Below are 20748 nucleotides of genomic sequence, written 5' to 3' on the forward strand. Positions count from 1 at the left end.
ACCATAAGACCATTCAGCCTGCTCCGCTATTCCATCATGGCTGCTCCCGGATCCCACACAACTCCACGCACCTGACTTCTTGCAATATCCTTTGATGCCCTCACAGATCAGGAAACAATCAACATCCGCCTTAAATATACACATGGACTTAGCCTCCACCGCAGTCAGTTCCACAGATTCACTACTCACTGGCTAAAAAAAATTCCTCCTCACCTCTGTTCTAAAAGGTCGCCCCTCAATTTTGAGGCTGTACCCTCTAGTTCTGGAGTACTGGGAGGAAACCCACTTGGTCACGGGGAGAATATACAAACCCTTTACAGGCAGCAGTGGGAATTGAACCCTGGTTGCTAGTACTGTAAAGCGTTGTGCTAACCACTGCGCTACGGTGCCACCCTTTATCACATAATAAAGTATATATGTGATCAAAGTTTAAAAAATAAATAGTATAATGCTACTGGCACTTCATACATGATGAAGAGTTGGTGATAGGGGTCTCAGTATTCTTATAGCTTGTTTCCCAACCGAGCAGTTCTTGTCCAAAGAACCGTGAGCCAGAATCTCTTTTGATTGTCATTCTCAGTTATGCATCTTAATCTAATCTGCACTAATCTGGTATTTGAAATTATTAGGCTATTTCAGGGGATAAAAATGATCTTATGGTTTTAAAAATGGCACTGTGCTATTCAAATATGCTTTGGCAGCTTGGAACCACATCATTGAGATGGATGATGCAGAGGGGCTGAGGTTAAAGAAAATTCACAGCAAAATAAAATCCCCACTGATAAGACTGGCAGATTCAAAGTCACTTTTCCCGGAACAAGTATACACTCAGTGGCCATTTGATTAGGTAAAGGAGTCTGGTTTGTCTTCTGCTGCCGTGGCCCAACCACCTCAAAGTTTGATGTGCTGTGTGTTCAGAGATGCTCTTCTGCACACCACTGTTGTAATGTGTGGTTATTTGAGTTACTGTCACCTTCCTGTCAGCTTGAACCAGTCTGGCCATTCTCCTCTGACCTCTGTCTTTAAAAAGGCGTTCTCACCAATAGAACAGCCACACACTGGATTGTTTTTTGCATTTTGCAGCATTATCTACAAACTCTAGAGGCTGCTGTGAGTAAATTTCCCAGGAGGTGAGCTGTTTTTGAGATACTCAAACCACCCCATCTGGCACCAACATGGTCAAAGTCACTCGGATCGCATTTCTTCCCCATTCTGATGTTCGGTCTGAACAACAACTGAACCTCTTGACCGTGTCTGCATGCTTTTATGTATTGAGTTGCTGCCACGTGATTGGCTGATTAGATATTTGTATTTACGAGCAGGTGTACAGATGTACCTAATAAAGCAGCCACTGCTTGTATGTTGTTTGTAGTATATTCTGGTTGTCAAATACTCTTCATTTTCATCCAGAAACTTTATTCAAAGTGTGTATGTCACAATATACTACTTAGAGATTTATTTTCTTGCAAGCAGTCACAATAGAACAAATAAATTCAAAGAAAAACTACACACAAATATTTACAAACAGCCAATGTGTAAAAAAGGGCAAACAGTGCAAATATTTAAAAATATATAAACATACATACACAAATAATATTGAGAACGTGAATTGTAGAGTCCTTAAAAGTGAGTCCAGAGGTTGTGGAATCAGTTCAGAGCTCAGTGAAGTTAATCATGCCAGTTCAGGAGTCTAATGGTTGAAGGGTAATGACTGTTTCTGAACCTGGTAGTGTGGGCCCTAAGACATCTGTATCTTCTGCGCAACGGTAGCAGCGAGAAGAGAGCATGGGAGTCCTTGATGATGGATGCTGTGTTCTTGTGGTAGCACTCCTTGTAGGTGTGCTCACTGGTGGAGAGGGCTTTCTCCTGTGCTAGACTGGGCTGCATCCACCACTTTAGTAGGATTCCCCATTCTTGGGCATCGATGTTTCCATACTGGGCTATAATGCAACCAGTCATATACACTCCATTGTGCAACTATAGAAGTTTGTCTAAGCTTTAGATCGCATGCTGAATCTGCGCAAACGTCTAAGAAGTTGGAGGCGTGCCATGCTTTCTTTGTAATGATGTTTATGTGCTGGATCCAGGACATTTCCTCTGAAATGATGACACCAAGGTATCAGTGTAAAAAAAAAATATAATGCTAAAAAATAAATAAAAATTTGAATTGTGGAGGATCTGAACACTTAAACTCTCATCACAGCAGACAACCTAAACCAAGGTGACAAACCTTTTTGAGAGAGTGTGCCCAAATTGTCAATAATCTTCTAAAAATTTATCTCGCATGCCGTGGTGATTTTGAGCAGAGAGTATTACTAATTAATGAATTAGTAACAATAATTATGGACTTAAGGACAAAGGTTGAATTCTGCTGCTTATTTACCAAAACTCATTGTTCAGTGCTAATAAAAGAATAACAGAGAGAGATTAAAATAAATGAAGCATTTTAGAGAACCTATTCAAAAATTATTAATATTAATCTTTTAAAAGGACAAGTGAAAAATAAATATTCATGGAGGCCTAAACTACGAACAGTATTTACCATTATTATCACTCAATATCCAATGTTCATAAATGGAGAAATTATAAGCAGACAAAATCCAGTGCCAGTGGCCCAGATGTATACAGAGTCCTTGGAGGAGAGGCTGGTTTCTGTGATGGGCTGAGCTGTGCCCACAACTCTCTGCAGTTTCTTGTGGTCATGTGTAGAGCCCTTGCTGTACCAAGCCATTACACTTCCTGATGGGTCGTTTTCTATGGTGCATCGATAAATGTTGCTGTGGGGTTTGGCTAAACATGGGCAAACTATCTTGGTTGGTATGGATCAGTTGGGCTGACTGGCCTTTTGCTGTGCACTGTGACCTTATGGCGTTAAGTCAGCTCCTGATTATAGTTAAACTGCAGGTCAATCAGTGAAGATGAGAGAGGAGGCAGAGGTAAAGTTTTTGTAACTATACTGAACTGAAATCATTACCCAACCACCTTTACTCTTCTGAAATCTTTAGATAAGACTGTAAGACATAGGAGGAGAATTAGGCCATTTGGCTCATTGAGTCGGCTCTGTCATTCCCTCATGGCCCATCTATTATCCTTCTCAACCCCAATCTCCTGCCTTCTCCCCCGTAACCTTTGACACCCTTACTAATCAAGAAGCTATCAACCTCTACTTTAAATATATTCTCCCACATACTGGTTAGTATGTTTGTAAATTTTCCCAGGACTGTTTTAGGGTTACATTTAGGGTTGCTGGCAGTCATGCTCGAAGCGGCAGTAGGGTCTATTCTGAGCCATAATGGGCCATACCCCAATAGTGAAGGGTGGTAAGGAGATAGCTAGTGAAAGTGGCAGAAGAAGTTGTAATGTTGAGATTTTATAAAACACTGGTGAGGTCTCACTTGGAGTATTGTGAGCAGTTTTGAGCCCCTTATCTTAAAAAGGATGTGCTGAAACTGCAGAAGTTTCAAAGGAGGTTCATGAAAATGATTCCAGGATTGAATGTCTTGTCATATGAAGAACGTTGATGGCTCTGGGCCTGTACTCAATGGAATTCAGAAGAATGACGGGTGACCTCATTGAAACCTTTTGAATAGTAAAAGGCTTTGACAGAGTGGATGTGGAGAGGATGTTTCCCATGGTGGGAGAGTCTAAGACCAGAGGACACAACCTCAGAATAGAGGGGCGTCCTTTTAGAACAGAGATGAGGAGGAATTTCTTCAGCCAGAGAGTGGTGAATCTGTGGAATTCTTTGCCACAAGCAGCTGTGGAGGCCATGTCTTCATGTATATTTAAGGCAGAAGTTGATAGATTCTTAATTGGTCAGAGCATGAAGGGATACAAGAAGAAGGCAGGAGACTGGGACTGAGAGGAAAATTGTATCAGCCGTGATAAAATGGCAGAGCAGACTTGATGAGCCAAATGGCCTAACTCTGCTTGTATATCTCATGGTCTTGTGGTCTAAGATATCAGAATCAGGTTTATTACTTCTGACATGTGTCGTAAAATTTGTTGTTTTGCAGTATCAGTGAATAAAATATTCTATAAATTATAATAATGGATGTCTAAAGATAAGCAGTAGTGTTCTTGGATTCTTATCAGAATCAGAATGGCCGGTTTCTAGATATTGATTAATGTAATTAGGAATGATTAATAACTCCTTTTGAAATAATCACTTAAACTTCTTAAAACACATGTAACATGCCAGCTCAGGAGAGATAAGAAGCGAAATTGCTTGATGCGTGAATCTGAGCAGAAATTCCTTCAATCCACTTTTTTTTTCTTTCTTAAGATACTTTATGGAATTAATGGATGTTTACACGCGCAGACATCCTGATTGGGAGACGGATTTGTGGCTGGTGTATGAAGCAGTCTGTTTGCTCCCGTAAGACAGACGGCGTGTTTGAGTGAAGCCGCGTTGTCTGGCAAATTGTGTGTGCTGCAAATCCACAGACAGACGATACTTAAAACGTGCCTCATGTCTGGCTTCTTCCTGACACAAAAACTTATCTGATTAGCAGACATAGACGGTAGATTAAAGCTCTCCTCCAGTGAGGGCAGGGGTTGTTTTGATGGGGGGGGGGAGCTAATTGTGGGTGTGAGATACTCACTGCCTGTTATGCCACTGGCATTTAGGACAGCAATGAAGGTCCTCCATCTCTGTCTGTAAGAAAGGATTCTTCTTTGCTGTTTCCGTAACAATTGTTTTTGACCAGTCAGGGTTGTTAGCCCTGAGCTGAACCTCCGAACCTGGAGGACTAATAGCCCACTTTTAGTCTGCCCTTTACCCTTTGACCTCTGGCATGGGTGACCCTACGAAGAACAAAAGCATAAAGCCCTGACTCCAGCCAACATAGCTGTCTGGGGCGTTGAGGCACGGAAGCCTCCAAACCCTACGACAAGGTTGTGGTCATCTAGGAAGGGGTATGCGATTCCCCCAATTTAAATCGATGGACCAGTTAGGAACACCTACTGGACTGTGTGATAGGTGCAGGTCAGGTCAGTTAGCCAGTTCCAAAATATCTTCCACATGCATTTTGTTAATGCACGAGCTCGCAACCTTTCTTATGCCATGGACCCCTACCATTAACTACCATTAAGGTTGGGAACCCCATGGATAGTAATATTTAGGCTGTGCTTTGTTCAGAAAGAAAACACCTGAGGGGTTCTTAAAGTGGCCACTGAGTGTATGTTTGTGGTCTTCTGCTGTTGTAGCCCATCCACTTCAGGTTTAGACGTGTTGTACATTCAGAGATGCTCTTCTGCACTGTTGTAACGTTTGGTTATTTGAGTTACTGTTGCTTTACTGTCAGCTTGAACCAGTCTGGCCGTTCTCCTCTGGCCTCTCTCATTGACAAGGTGTTTTCGCTCACAGAACTCGGTGCCACGGTAGAGTGGCAGTTAGCACGATGATATTACAGCTTGGGGAGTTGGAGTTTGAAGTTCATTTCTGGCACTGTTCTGTAAGGAGTCTTTGTACATCCTCCCCATGGAATGCATGGGTTTTCCTGGGTGCTCCAGTTTCCTCTCTCAGTTCAAGGATGTATCACGTAGGTGAATTGATCATTGTAAATTGTCCTGTGATTATGTTAGGGTAAAATTGGGGTTATCAGGTTTTTCTGGTGTGGTGCACCTCAAAGGGTCACAAGGGCCTTTTCCATGCTAGATCACAAAATAAAACTGCCACTCACTGGGTGTTTCTTAGTTTTCATGCCATTCTCTGTCAATTCTGGAGATTGTTGTGTGTGGGAAACCCCCAGGAGATCAGCAGTCTTTCAAACCACCCTGTCTGGCACCAGCTATCATTCCACAGTCCAAGTCACTTCAATCACATTTCTTCCTCATTCTGGTGTTTGATCTGAACAACAACTGGATCTCTTGATGGTGTTTGCATCCTTTTATGTATTGAGTTGCTGCCACATGATTGGCTGATAAGATATTTGCATAACGAGCAGGTGTACCTAATAAAGTGGTCACTGAGTGCCAAATGCTCTGGCTTATGTTTCTAACGTGTAAACAGTGTTTGTACTGTTGTGGGTTTAAAGGACTAGTCAAAAAGAATTCCATTTCATTGCAAACTGATAATCTCAGAATCCCAGGCATTAAAATCTCTTTTGAACTTGACAGCGCAGGGAGTGGGAGGGTTCCTGAGTGAATAGGCTGATTTGCTAATTTAATTCTGGTTTTCTCCTGCAGCCGAGAAAGCGATCTCTCAACCATCATTTCCAACCTGCATCAGAGTCGTCAGCTCGTTATGCCAGAGAGCCAGAATCGGAATGAGATAAAGAGAAACGGTGTGGACTTACTCCCAGGGCAGGCAGGTAAGCTTGCGAAGATCAGGGAAGCCAGTCGCCTCTGGTCCTGAGTGTCCATGGCAACGGGAGGAAGTGGAAATGGATGGTTGCTAGTTAACCATCCATTAAAATTAAAAAATAATTTATTTTTTAATTTAATAAATTAAAACATAATTTAAAATAATTTAAACATTATTTTAATAATAATATTAAAATTATTATTATTTTAATAATAGCTCCTCATTATTAAAATGAGGAACAGTGTGAGGATTTTGTACATCTTCAGTCCTCCCTGCTCTCACTTCTTCTGCCACTCTTACTGATTGGTTTGTGATTGCCAGGATTCAAGATGGCGCCGATCTGTGACCTTGGTTGTTTTTTTTAAAAGGTTGTATGGCTGGTTTTAGGGACAGCAAGGGGATTTGGGGTTCAGCTTAGGGTTTTAGGGACAGGGATGTGGGGGCAATAGAGGACAGGTGGAAGTCACTGTTCCCTCTAAGCTGCGTGGATTCGTGGCTGTGCAGTAACTGAAATACTCCCACGCACGTGGCCTTTGTTGCCGTGCAGATGGAATAAAGACTGGTGAGGAAAAGTTTACAAGATGTGAAAGGCTTTCTATGTTGTACTGTATTTCATTATATCCTTCAATTAATAAATAAAATCAAAAGTATGTAATTTTTTCATTTTGACTCTAAATATTCATATTAAGCAAATTACAAAGAAAACATTTAAATTGTGGCGAACTTTTCAGGTCGTGTTTTAAAAAAAATTTCCTGCTCAGAGCAATGGCTGGTCTACACAGATGTTAAAAAAAATTTAGAGGAACTTTGGTCAGAGTTTAAGTAAGTCTCTGCTTCTTAATCTGAGCCCAAATCCACTAGAGGCTGAAACAGACTGCCGGTCCTGGGGTTAGAGAACAGTGAGTGTGTGTGAGTGCGAGGGAGTACAAAACCCTGTTTTGCTGTGGTTGTTTTGTTGCTTGTGTTCTGTGTTGTTCTGCCCAGCATTGTGGGCATGCTGCCTGGTTCAATGTAAACGTGATAAATAAATTTACTTTGAAGTTTGAACTTGCACAGCATTGTGTGTAGATGTCCTTGAGAAAGAATATCACTCCCTACTCTTTGGTGAGCAGGTAGAAGCATTTTCCTTGAAAATAGGAAGATAGGGTCATAAAGAGAACTTTTAGCCCAGTGGCCTTCATAAATCAGGGCAATGACTACAGGAGTTGTATAAAATGTTGGTCAGGCCAAATTTGGAGTATTGTGTATAGTTCTGGTCATCTACCTAAAAAAGATATCAATAAGTTTGAAAGAGTACTGAGAAAAATTTTCACGGATGTTGTCGGAACTTGAGGACCTGAATCATAGGGAAAGATTGCATATGCTAGGACTTTATTCCCTCGGGTGTAGAGTAAAGAGGGGAGATTCTATAGAGGTATACAAAATCATGAGCTGTATGGATAGGGTACATGCAAACAGTTTTTCCCCACTGAGATTGGGTGAGACCAGAACTAGATGTCATAGGTTCAAAGATTCAAAGTACATTTATTATCAAAGTATGTTTGCAGTATATAAACTCCGAGATTCATCTTCCCACAAACAGCCACAAATCAACGAAACACCATGATACATGTTCAGAGAAATCATCAAACATTCAAAGCCCAAAAAAAAGTACGAATCGTACAAACATCAATAAATGAGTGAAAAACACAATACAAAACACCCAACCACTGGGTCATTGAACAGTCGAGGAATGTTCAGTTCAGTTCAATTTAGCGCTGTGTTGTTTGCTGACTCCAGGCCACAGAGCCAGTTCACCCCGATCAAAATTGCACAAAGTAGCAATTTTAAAAAAAAGGAGTTAGGTTAAGGGTGAAAGGTGAAATATTTAAGGGAAATCTTAGTGGGAACTTCTTCACTCAAATGGTCCTGAGAATGTGGAATGAGCTGCCAGTGGAAGTGATGGGTGCAGATTTGAAGATTGGGTGAGTACATGAATGGGAGGGGTATGAAGGGCAGTGGCCCGGGTGTGCTAGGTCTTTGGTAGGACTAGGCAGAGTAACTGTTCAGCACGGACTAGATGGACCAAAGGGTCTGTTTCTGTGCTCTAGAGTTCCATGACTTACTGGGTGAGCAAGTGAGGTGGCTGAGGTTAGGGAAGGAATGGTGAGGTCAGTGAAAGAATATGTGGGCAAGAATGTGTATTTCTATGTAGACAGACTGTCCTCCATGCACTCGCGGCACAACATGAGTATGCCACAATGCTTTCCTGCATCAGAGGCAGATGATTGGTTCAATTAGACCTCCTTGCTCTCAGAGCAGGACAGGTGCCGGGCAGCATCGTGTAACACAGAGGTTGAGTGCACAGTGAACAGTCGATGATGATTGATTGCCTGTCATATCCAACGATGACAGATTTGTGCAGTTCAGGAAGAAACCTATGCAGGAGGGTTTTTAAAGTGGAAGAGCCGATAACGGGCCAGGGCTATTTAATACCACACAAACCAGTCTGGTTTGCACTGTTCATTTGGCGAAGGTGAGACCGTTCTTTGTAGCCTTGTGATTTTGCTCAGTTTCTCAGTTCTCTGAAGCATGTCTGTGGTTCCCTTTGAATGCCCTGCAAATGGAGATGTTGACCCATTTTCATGTGTTTAGTTTGATGGTCTGTGTTTGATGTTCCAAGATTCAAAATTGTTTAATGTCGCTTCCAGTATACAAGAGTAAAGGAGAACAAAATAATTGTTACTCCGGATCCAAAGCAGCACAAAAATACCCACAATAAGTTAAAGAGCACAATAATTAAAAAAAACAATAAATATAAGTACAAAGGATAGCTTATATACATAGATTGATTGTACATCCATAAAGCGACACTGAGTACAGGAGTGTCTGTACATAAGGTGACTCTGACAGGAAATGATAAAATAGTGGTGGACGTATTCAGTAGCTCTACGGCTTGGGGAAAGAAGCTGTTTTTGAGTCTGATGGTTCTGCCATAGATGCTATGTAGCCTCCTCCCTGATGGGAGTGGGGCAAATCGACCATAAGCAGGGTGGGTGAGGTCCTTCATGATGTTCCTGGCTCTATTCTGGCAGCTTTCTGGAATCTCTGAGGAAGTGGTTAACTTTAAAGTGATAATATTCATTCATGTTTCGTTCACTGGTGTAGGCATTGTTAGCAAGGGTACATTACCCATCCCCAATCATCTGTAACTTTACTGTCACATGTAGCGTGCACTCAGTGGTCAAGTTCAAGTTTAATAGTTGTTTAGCCATACATGGATATAGCCAAACAAAACAATGTTCATCTTGGGCCAAGGTGCAAAATGCATTACCTACAGCACACAGCACCCTACAAATAGCACATAGCTCAAATAGCACATGTAGTTGCAATTTCAGAAAAACATAGAACCACAAAGCAAAATAAAATTAATACAACTCCAGTTCCTGATTGGCATTTCTGTAGATTGTTTTGGTCCAATTTGTTCTTCTATTGAGCCAACACTGGAGGGCAGCACCAGCAGGAGGAGCCAGCTTCAAGCCAGTATGATTCCAGCACACCCAGCAGTGGCCCCTGGGTGGTGGTATACAGCCCCCTGTTTTCAAGGTGACCCCATGGCTGAGGCCTAGTCCTTGCCATAACCAAGGCAACACAACTCCCCCACCTTCGGTCTCGCCAATAAACAGATTTGCAATATTGTACATTACAAATGTCGAAGAGGGTCTTCCGATCCCAATAAAAACGTCTACGATAATCACTCACACCATTTATTGGTTCACATACCGTCTTGGCACAATGGAGTGCAGCAAGTCCAGGCAACAACACAACAACGCTATGTCATAAGTCTATCTCCTTCGCTATGAGATAGTCCTGCAGTACTTGATCAGCTTAGTATCCTACAGTGACTTGTGATCGCAAACTTACAAGATAAACAAATGCACCTTTGATTGGACCCCAAATGACCACTGCGTCGGAGCGTGCCACCATCATACTGGAAGTACTTTATAAGGTATGCCTTATTAGGTGCTCCACTTTAGGTGCACCTGTACACTTACTCATTAATGAAAAGATCTAATCAGCCAATTATGGCAGCAACTCAATACATGGTCAAGACATTTAGTTGTTGTTCAGACCAAACATCAGAATGGGGAAGAAATGTGATCTAGGTGACTTTGACTGTGGAATGATTGATGGTGCCAGATGGGGTGGTTTGAGTATCTGAGAAACTGCTGCATCACCTGGGATTTTCATGCAAGACAGTCTCTAGAGTTTACAGAACAAAAAAAAAAAAAATCCAATTCTGCGGGCAAAAACATTCTGTTAAAGGGAGAGGTCAGAGGAGAATGATCAGACCACTTCAAGCTGACAGGAGCTCAGATAACCACACGTCACAACAGTGATGTGTAGAGGAGCATCTCTGAACTCACAACACTTCGAACCTTGAAGAGGATGGGCTACAGCAGCAGAAGACCATGAACATAAACTCAATGGGCACTTTATTGGGTATAGGAGGCACCCAGTGAAATGCCCACTGAGTGTAAATCCATGGAGAGGTTTTGTTCCTTCCTTGCCATTACCTCCTTAAGCACAGTGACTGTCTGCTGACTGCTGTAACAATGAAGTTTGGTGCAGGACATCATTTGCTCTGGGGGGGAAAGAAAACCTGCAAGGGTTCCAATGGATTGTGAAAGGTGTTTTTTTTTCTAAATTAAAGCCTTTTTTCAGTAGCTTAGAAAGTGAACAAGGCAGATACTGAGACACATGGTATCAGAAGACCAATGGACAGTGTAATGGTTAGAGTAATGATATTACAGTACTGGCAACCTGGGTTCAATTCTGCTGCTGACTGCAAGGAGTTTTTACATTCTTCCTGAGACCGCATGGGTTTCCTCCAGGTGATCCAGATTCCTCCCACGTTCCAAAGATGTACAGGATAGTAGGTCAATAGGTCATGAGGTTGTAGTCGGGTGGCGTGGGCTCTTTGGGGCGTTAGGACCTGCTATCGTGTTGTATCTCTCAATAAAATGACCTAAAAATAATTTCAGGTACAGGAGCCTGAAGATGCATACTCAACGAGGTGGTGGGAAGTGTAGACAAAGTCCATGGGGGTAGCCTGATGGACTGGGTTGTGTTTAAAGTTGTTTATTGTCATATGCACAAGTACTTGTATGTGGGGTGGAGATACATCTCTACTAAAGGAGGTGTAAGGTGCTCCTGCCCTCCACTAGCCTGCAGCTGCTCCCCCCCCCCCACCCAAATCAGGGTCATGTGAAGCCATGGGAGCAGATGGTGGATAGTCCTAGGAGCAGATGGTGTATATCACAAGTCCTGGTTATGTGGACCACTGACGCCAGACAGACAATCTCTGTAGAGTGTTTATAATGGCTGGGGTCACCCTTCTTGTGAAGACACTGCACAGATGAAGTCTATGGCAAACCACTTTGGTGGAACAATTTGCCAAGAGCAATCATGGTCATGAGACCGTCATTGCCCAGGGCACGTAATGATGAGGATGACTAGTCTGCACAGGTGCAATGAAAAGCTTCCTAGCAACAGCATCGCAGGCATGCAGCATCAGACAAGCCACATTCACAAGAAAAACTTCAGTTAACCATAAATAATATATACTTTTAAGAGGAGAGGGGCCAATTAAAAAGAAAACAGTCAAGTTTAGTGCAAAGTTTTCAAAATGGGCATAGTGTTGCTGAACTGTAGTGATTGGGTTGTGTTGTTTGGTTTAAGGACTGAGTGGTTAAGGGAAGCAGCTGTTCCTGAACCTGGTGGTGTGGGACTTAAGGCTTCTGAACCTCCTACCCGATGGTCACTGTGAGAAGATGGTGGGGATCTTTGATGATGAACGTTGCCTTCTTGAGGCAGCAACTTCTGTTGATACTACTGATGGGGGGGAGGGATGTGCTAGTCACGTATTGGGTAGAGTCCACTACAGTCTGGAACTTCTTACATCCTTGTGCATTTGATTTGCTGTACCAGATACAGGCTTTTGTCTACCTTCAGCCCAAGTAGCTACAAAAATTCTCTGCAATTTCTTGCTCACAGCTGTCTTCAGTGAAGATGCTGGAAGATTTCCAGAATCTTTATCGTTGCTGGTGTGATAAGATGTTTCTCATGGCTGGCTCTAATTTTTTTTGTTCCTGTTGCTTCCTAAGCATCTTGTTTACATTTCAACACACACCACCAACTCCCTCTCAGCCCCCAGAATAATTTGGATGGACCGAGATAGAGTTGCTACCCCATAACTCCAGTGACCCAGATTCAACTCTGACCTCCGCTGTTCATGTGGAGTCTGCACGTTCACCCTGTGGCCACGTGGGTTTCCCCTTGGCTGATCGGATCTCCTCCCACATCCCAAAAGCATATAAGCTTGTAGATTGATTGGCTGCTGGAAGCTGCCCTTGGTTTGTAGATCAGTGCAGATGGATCCTGGGCCTAATGTGTTAATGCTATTACAAAGAAGGCATGTCAGTTAGGAGTTTGAGGAGATTTGGTATGTCACCAAAGAATCTAGCAAATTTCTACAGATGTACTGTGGAGAGCGTTTGAAATGGTTGCATCACTGATGTACATGTTATAAACCTGAACCTGAATCTGAAATGGTGGTTGATAATCCGCACAGATTTGGTAGGCCAAGGGGTCTGCTTTGGTGTTGTATCTCTGTGTGAATTTGTTTCAGCAAATGAAACTGATGTTTGAAAAGATGTTTCATATAGTGGGGAAGTCTAGGACCAGAGGGTACAGCCTCAGAATAGAAGGATGTTTCTATAGAACAGAGATGAGGAGGAATTTCTTTAGCCAGAGGGTGAATCTGTGGAATTAATTGCCACAGATGGCTATGGAGCCAAGTCATTGGGTGTATTTAAAGCAGAGGTGGATAGAGTCTTAATTAATCAGGGCACTCAAGTTTACAAGGAGAAGGCAGGAGAATGGGGTTGAGAGGGATAATAAATCAGCCATGTTGGAATGCTGGAGAAGACTCAATGGGCTGAATGGCCTAATTCTGCTCCTGTATCTTATGATTTTATTTTGATCAAGTTATGTGTGATGCAGCTGATTTGCCCCTTACTTGACCATTCTCTCTCTCTCTCTCTCTCTCTCTCTCAATTATGTCTGAGTGTTTCCAAAGTTCAGTGACAGACCAGCTCGCAGAGCCCCCTGCTCCCAGCCGTGCGGTGAAGTGTGGCGTCTGCTGGAAGAATTTGATGCACGGGTTGTGGTCTCAGTGTTGATAAAATCTAATTGCTGTATTGATCGGAGCTGGAGCCAGCGATAGCTGCCGCGGCAATTGAGATATTTCACTCGCTGTGATTAGCCCTCAGCACCGCTCTGTGCTCCTCTCAGTTTCCAGTCCTGAGGGAAGCCTGTCGAGTTGTTGCACATCCCGGTATCAGTCCCTCTGCTGTGCCCAGGTCTTCTCAAAGAATGTCCTGCATAAAAACATAAGCAATTGAAGCAGGAAGCTTTTTTTTAAAGATTAGCTTTATTTTATTTTTTACAAAGAGATGGTGCAGAACAGGCCCTTCAGCGCAACGAGCAGTGCTGCCCAGCAACCCACCTATTTAACCCTAGCCTAATCATGGGAAAATTTACAATGACCAATTAAGCAGCTAACTAGTATGTTGTTGAACTGTGGGAGGAAACTGGAGCACCCGGAGGAAACTCACATGCTTACAGGAAAGAACGTATAAACTTGCTCAGAGAGGGTACCAGAATTGAACTCTGAACTCGAACACACTGAGCTGTAATAGCGTTGTGCTGCTATGTTGCCATAACTAAAAACTTTATTTGTCACAGATACTTTGCAACACAGAGTAAAATGTGTCATTTGCATCAACGGTCCAAGGATGTGCTGAGGGCAGCCTGCAGGTATTGGGCACTAGCATAACATGTCCACGACTTACTGACCCTTTGGACTGTGGGAGGAAACCAGAGCACCTGGAGGAAATCCACACAGTCACGGAGAGAACAGACATAGGCCGTAATCGAACCTTAATCATTGATCGCTGGCTGGTACTGAAAAGCAATGCACTAACCCCTCTGCCAATGTGCTTCCGCCTTTCCCGTTGAGCCAGCTCTGTCATTTAATAAGGTCACGGCCGATCTGGCCATGGCCTCAGCTCCACCCATGTGCATTTTCCCCATAACCCTGAACTCCCCCGTCATGTTTCTTTGAGAAAAGCAACGCACACAAAATGGTGGAGGAACTGAGCAGGTCAGGCAGCATCCTTTTTGCTTCCCCTCCGTGTCTGGTGGCTCTATCACCCCTCCTCCTACCCCACCCTCATAACTTGCCATCACCTTCCTCCAGCTTCCACCTCCTTCCCTTTCTCCAATGGTCCCCTTCCCTCTCCTATCAGATACCTCCTCCTTCAGCCCTTATCTCTTCCACCTTTCCAACTTCAAAGTTCAAAGTAAATTTATTATCGAAGTACATATATGTCACCATATACAATCCAGAGTTTATCTTTCTTGTGGGCATACTCAATCCATAATAGAATAATAATTATAACAGAATCAGTGAAAGGCGACACCCATTTGGGTGATCAACCAGAGTGCAGAAGAGAACAAACTCTGCAAATACAAAAGAAAGAAAGAAATAGTAATAATAAATAAGCGATAAATGGAGAACGAGATGAAGAGTCCTTCCCGCAACCTATGGATTCACATTGAAGGACTCTTCATCTCATGTTCTCGATATTTATTGTTTAATTATTTATTATTATTAATTTCTTTTTGTATTGTGTGTGTTTGTGTGCACATGCATATGTATATAAAATATGTTGCACAGTTTGTCTTGTTTTACATGTTAAACATGGTTGTTTCGTTTTTACTGTGTGCTGTACCAGCAGTTATGGTTGAAATGACAATAAAAGTGACTTGACTCAGCTAGTTGTTTACCAGTGAATGTTCTGAGCTGATGAAGTGTAAAAACTTGAAATGTTGACTGTTTATTCCTCTCTGTAGATGCTGCCTGTCCTGCTGAGTTACTCCAGCATTTTGTGTGTTACTCTGGATTTCTGACATCTGCAGAATCTCTTGTGTTTATCGTTGTTTGACAGTCTTTAATTTTTGTACATGTGGAACAAATAGTGAGTTTATGTTTGTGGTCTTCTTCTTTAGGCTATCTACTTTGAGGTTCGATGCTCAGAGATGCACCACTGTTGTAATGTGAGGTTATTTGAGTTACTGTTGTCTTCCTGTCAGCTTGAATCAGTCTGGCCATTCTCTTCTTCTCTTCCGACATCTTTTGTTAACAAGGCATTTTCACCCATAGAAATACCGCTCACTGGATGCTTTTTTTTTGCTTATCTGTAAATACAAGAAACTGTTCTGTGTGAAAATCCAAGGAGATCAGCTGTTTCTGAAATACTCCAACCATCCCATCTGGCACCGACAATCATTCCACAGTCAGACAGTTAGATCACATTTCTTCTACATTCTGATATTTGCGCTGAACAACAACTGAACCTCTTGACCATGTCTGCATGCTTTTATGCATTAAGTTTCTGATTGGCTGGTTAGATATTTACATTAGTGAGCAGGTGTACAGATATACATAATAATGTGGCCACTGAATGTATAGTTTTTCATAAATTCTACTTTATTTCTTCTTTTCCTGGCAAATGCGTGCAAGATAATCAACCTCAAGGTAGTATATGGTGACATATAGACACCTTGATCATAAATTGACTTTGACTTGTCTTTGAAATGCTCCTTTAATCAGGGCATACAGACAGGAGAACTGCGGATTGGAGAGCTCCAGGTCGGCAGGACGCCGTTTGTTAGACTGAGCACTTCCTGTCTCTTCCTTCCGCCCTCAGGAAACTGGCTAATGTGTTCTGAACAGTTTCTGCTTCAGTTGGGAGGTGACAGATCAGTTCTGTTTGTGTCAGAGCTTGAGTGATAAAAATCTTGGCCTCGCGACGGCTCTCTGTAACAAATGATCAGAGTGCAACTTGTAATAAGGCATCTGTTACTATGCTGTCAAGATTTCTGAGAGCAGACATTTTAGAAAATAATGGCTTTCAAAAAATAATTATCTAAATGTTTGTGCAAATTGCCGGGATTCTAACTCACAGAGTAGAATTGTAACCAATAGAGAGAGGGTTATCAGTTACATAACAACCTTCCAAAGAGCCTCTCCAGTCTCATATCAAATCATCTCAGTCCGTTGAACCAAAATACATATAATTCATACACCCCTAAAGATCTTAAGAACCACAAAATAGATCAAGGTCATAAACGCATGAGGTTCTGCAGAAGCTGGAAATCCAGAGCAACACACACAAAATGCTGGAGGAACTCAGCAGGTCAGTAGCGTCTGTGGAGATCAATAAACAGTTCACGTTTCAGGCTGAGTCCCAGGACTGGGAAGGAAAGGGGAAGGTGCCAGAACAAGGAAGTGGGGTGCGGGGGGCAAGCTGGAAGGTTATAGGTGAAAGCCTGTGGGTGGGGGGGGGGGGGAATGAAGTAAGAAGCTGGGAGGAGATAGTTGGGAAAGGTAAAGGACTGAAGAAGAAGGAATCTGATATGTAGGGCCAGATGAGGGGCAAGGTGGGTGGGGGTTGTGAATGAAGTAGGAAGCTGTGAGGTGTAAAGGGCTGAAGAAGCAATTGATAGGAGAGGAGGGAGGAGGAGCACCATGAGGAGGTGATAGGTAGGTGAAGTGAGGTAGGTAGGTTTGAATTGCATTGAATTGATCAAGGTGTTTTGTTGAGTGCATCTGTCTTAACTTGAGTTGAAGTGATTGCTTTGAATCTTAATTGGGAAAGACATCCGTTCAGGGGATGAGCAGGCCGTGCTGTCTAACACAGTGTGGGAGAAAATCTGAAGGTTTGTGCATTAAGTAAGGATTTACAGCTTCTCTGGTCAGCTGGATCTGTGTCTATAAACAAGCTCAGTCTTCTGATCCAGTTTGTCTAATTCTGTCTGCTGCAATTCCTTGCAACAACTTCAGACCGGTGATCCAGGGAGGGATCAAAAGGGCTTTCTGTCTGGATTTTCCCAACTCACTAATACACTGGCATAGTGGCTTACGCGTTGCTATTGCAGCCTCGGGCCTTGGCGTTCAGAGTTCAATCCCAATGTCCTCTGTAAGGAGTCTCTCCCCATGGAATGTGTGGGGTTCCTCTGTGTTCTCCGTTTCCTCCAACAGTCCGGGGAGGTTAATTGGTCATTGTAAATTGTCCTGTGATTAGGGTAGGCTTAAATCGCAGTTGTTGGGTCTGCTGGGGTGGTGCAGCTCAAAGGGACCGAAAGGCCCCTTTCCGTGCTGTATCTCTAAATAAATAAATAAATAAAATTTCCCACACTGGGCTGCAACCTTTCTTTCAATGGCACAGGGTTCCTCCTGCATTATTACTTTGACTGGCCATCAGGAAGGGAGTGTGAAAATGCAGAGAGTTGTGGACACAGCTGAACACCAGCCTCCCCTCCATGGAGGTATTTCTCACTGTTTCAGTAAAGAAGGCAGCAAAATCCAGACCCCTCCCACCCCAGACATTCTCTCTTCTCATTGCGTGGAAGAGACAAGAGCCAGAAAGCATAAACCACCAGGCTGAAGGACCGCTTCTACCCCAGTGTTAGAGCTCTTGAATAGATTCCTCGTATGATAAAATAGACTCTCGAATTCACACTCTATCTCAATACAATCTTGCACCATTTTATCTGCCCCCACTGCACTTTCTCTGTAGCTGTTATACTTTATTCTGCTCTCTGTTATTGTTTTACTTTGTTCAACTTCAATGCCCTGTTGTAATGAATTGATCTGTATAAACTCTACGCTAGACAAGCTTTTCTCTGTATCTAGGTATACAAGAGCATAATAAACACTAAAGATTGTGTTTATAGTCCCGATGAAGGCTCTTGGCCTGAAAACGTTGACTTCTTATTTTTCTTCACTGATTCTGCCTGACCTACTGAGATCCCCCAGCATATGTGTGTGTGTGTGTGTGTGTGTGTGTGTACATAATAAACCAATTCCAGGCTATCTCCCTCTATCTAGGAAGCCGTGATCTTTCCCCTTGGGACCAGGAGTTCAGTTGAGGCAAGGATTCCAACACTCCATGTCTCTGAGTATCCAGCAATAACCAATATGCACTTTATTCCAATCTCCTCAAGAGTGAATTCGAAGCAAACTCGAGGCTTTCAGCTTCATAGTTTGAGTGGACTGTCAAGGTGGACAACACATTCCCTCTTTTCTCTGGCCCGATTGCTATGGTGGAATTTAAAAAATCAGAATCAGGTTTAATATCACTAGATCATGCCAGGAAATTTGTTGTTTTGCGGCTGCAGTAGAATGCAATATGTAATCATAAAAAACTGTAAATTACGATAAGAAGTATAAATATAAAAATAAATTAAATAAGTAGTGCAGAAAGAGAGCAAAAGTAATGTGGTAGCATTAATGGGTTCACTGTCCATCATAAATTTGATGGCAGAGGGGAGGAATCTGTTCCTGAATCATTGAGTGTGTGTCTTCAGGATCCTGTATCTCCTCTTTGATGGTAGCAACAAGAAGAGGGCATATCCTGGGTGATGGGGATCTTTAATGATGGATGCCACCTTTTTGAGGCATCGCCATTTGAAGGTGTAATTGATGCTGGGGAGGCAAGTTCCCATGATGGAGCTGGCTGACTTTGCAACCCTCTGCAGCTTTTTCCGATTCCATGCAGAAGCTCTTCCATAAATCATGTAAATAAGGTTGATTCTACAAAAAATGTGCCATCCATGCTCTAGGCTGTGAGACGGAGTCTTCACCCTGAAGGAGTATCTCTGTTCAGGAGTTGCTTACTGAATCAAACTTTAGCGTCCCTGAAATCACATTGAAAAGTTGGCTCTCAGGACTGTGTTGAAATGTATCACAGCTGCTCAGCTGGACAATTGGAATCCGAATCTGATTTATTATCACTGAGCTACCGTCAGGCACCATGGTAGAGTAGCAGTTAGCATGATGTTATTACAGCTCAGGACGTTGGAGTTTGGAGTTCATTTCTGGCATCCTCTATAGGAATTTTGTGCGTCCTTCTTGTGTGCACGTGGCATTCCTCCAGCTGCTCCAGTTTCCTCCCGCAGTCCAAACACATACGTGTTAGTAAGTTAATTGGTCATCATAAATTGCCCTGCGATGAGGCTTGGGTTAAGTAGGGGGGTTTCTGAGTAGTGTATCTCGGGCCAGAAGGGCCTGTCTGCGCTGTATCTCTAAATAAATAAATATAGTGTGAAATGAACACCAATTTCTCTTAAATTCTGATAATTTCTTCCCCTCTCACTTCTCTCTTCTTCACCTGTCCATCACCTCTCTCTGGTGCCCTTCCTCCTTCTCTTTCTCCATTGTCCATTGTCCACTCTCCACTCTTATTAGATTCATTCTTCTTTAGCCTTTACCTCTACTAGCTACCAGGTACCTTGGCCCAGCTACCTTGGGGCTGGTCCCACCTATCAGATTCCTCTTTCTTCAGCCCGTTACCTTTTCCACCTATCACCTCCAGCTTCTTACTTCATCTCCCTCCCCATGCCACCGACCTGCTTTCACCGACCTTGCCCCTCACCTGGTCCCACCTATCAGATTCCTCTTTCTTCAGCCCGTTACCTTTTCCACCTATCACCTCCAGCTTCTTACTTCATCTCCCTCCCCATGCCACCGACCTGCTTTCACCGACCTTGCCCCTCACCTGGTCTCACCTATCACCTGTGTACTCCTTCCCCTCCTCCCACTTCCTTATTCTGGCTTGTTTCCCCTTCCTTTTCAGTTCTGATGAAGGGTCTTGGCCTGAAACATTGACTGGTTTCTTCCCTTCCATAGATGCTACCTGATCTGCTGAGTTCCTTCAGCATTTTGTGAGTGTATTGCTCTGGATTTCCAGCATCGGCAGAATCTTTTTATGCAGTGGTGATCTGTATTCATTGCTGGAGATTCTCTGAACCGTGGATGACTTTAAATACAGTGAGATCTCATTAACATGGATGGGAGCATTTTGCACATGTTTAGAGAGATCTCTCTCTGTCTGTCATTGTACATAGCCCGTCATCTGGAAACATTAACTCCAAATTGGAAGAGTTTAACAGAGATAATGATGAAGATTTACCTTCGCAATCAAGGGTTTAAAACCTTGGTCACAATGCACTTATTTTTGACTCTGTATAATCGAGTTTTGATTACAGAGAGAGGCGCAGAGTATGCTGTTGAATTAGGGACAAAATCAATTTCTCTTACAGCCTGTGGGTTTACTGTGACGTGAATTATTTGATTTCCCAAATCGGAGAGGTTTACTTCTGGGAAGTGCATGTCAAAGGTTGCTGTCGATCAGGCACGGAGTGTGTAGACAGCAATAAGGCCAGAATGCTTCAGTAGGCACAACCCCAAGAAAGGGAAATCTTGACAGGGGAAAAAAAAGGACATAATTAAATTTGAGAGGAAGACATGAGAGATGACCCATCACGGGTAA

General features: G+C 42.9%; 1 protein-coding gene across 14 annotated transcripts in view; it reads left to right on the forward strand.

Moving 5' to 3' along the window:
* Positions 1-20748, forward strand: part of samd11 (sterile alpha motif domain containing 11) — a 347655-nt gene that overhangs the window by 186404 nt on the left and 140503 nt on the right. For all 14 annotated transcript variants that reach the window (XM_059952307.1, XM_059952313.1, XM_059952312.1 and 11 more), the window contains one exon: positions 6190-6314. In XM_059952307.1, the coding sequence (XP_059808290.1) occupies positions 6190-6314 (125 nt within the window). The remainder of the gene's footprint in view (positions 1-6189; positions 6315-20748) is intronic.

This window comes from Hypanus sabinus, chromosome 27, assembly GCF_030144855.1.
Source record: "Hypanus sabinus isolate sHypSab1 chromosome 27, sHypSab1.hap1, whole genome shotgun sequence".
NCBI classification, from domain to species: Eukaryota; Metazoa; Chordata; class Chondrichthyes; order Myliobatiformes; family Dasyatidae; genus Hypanus; species Hypanus sabinus.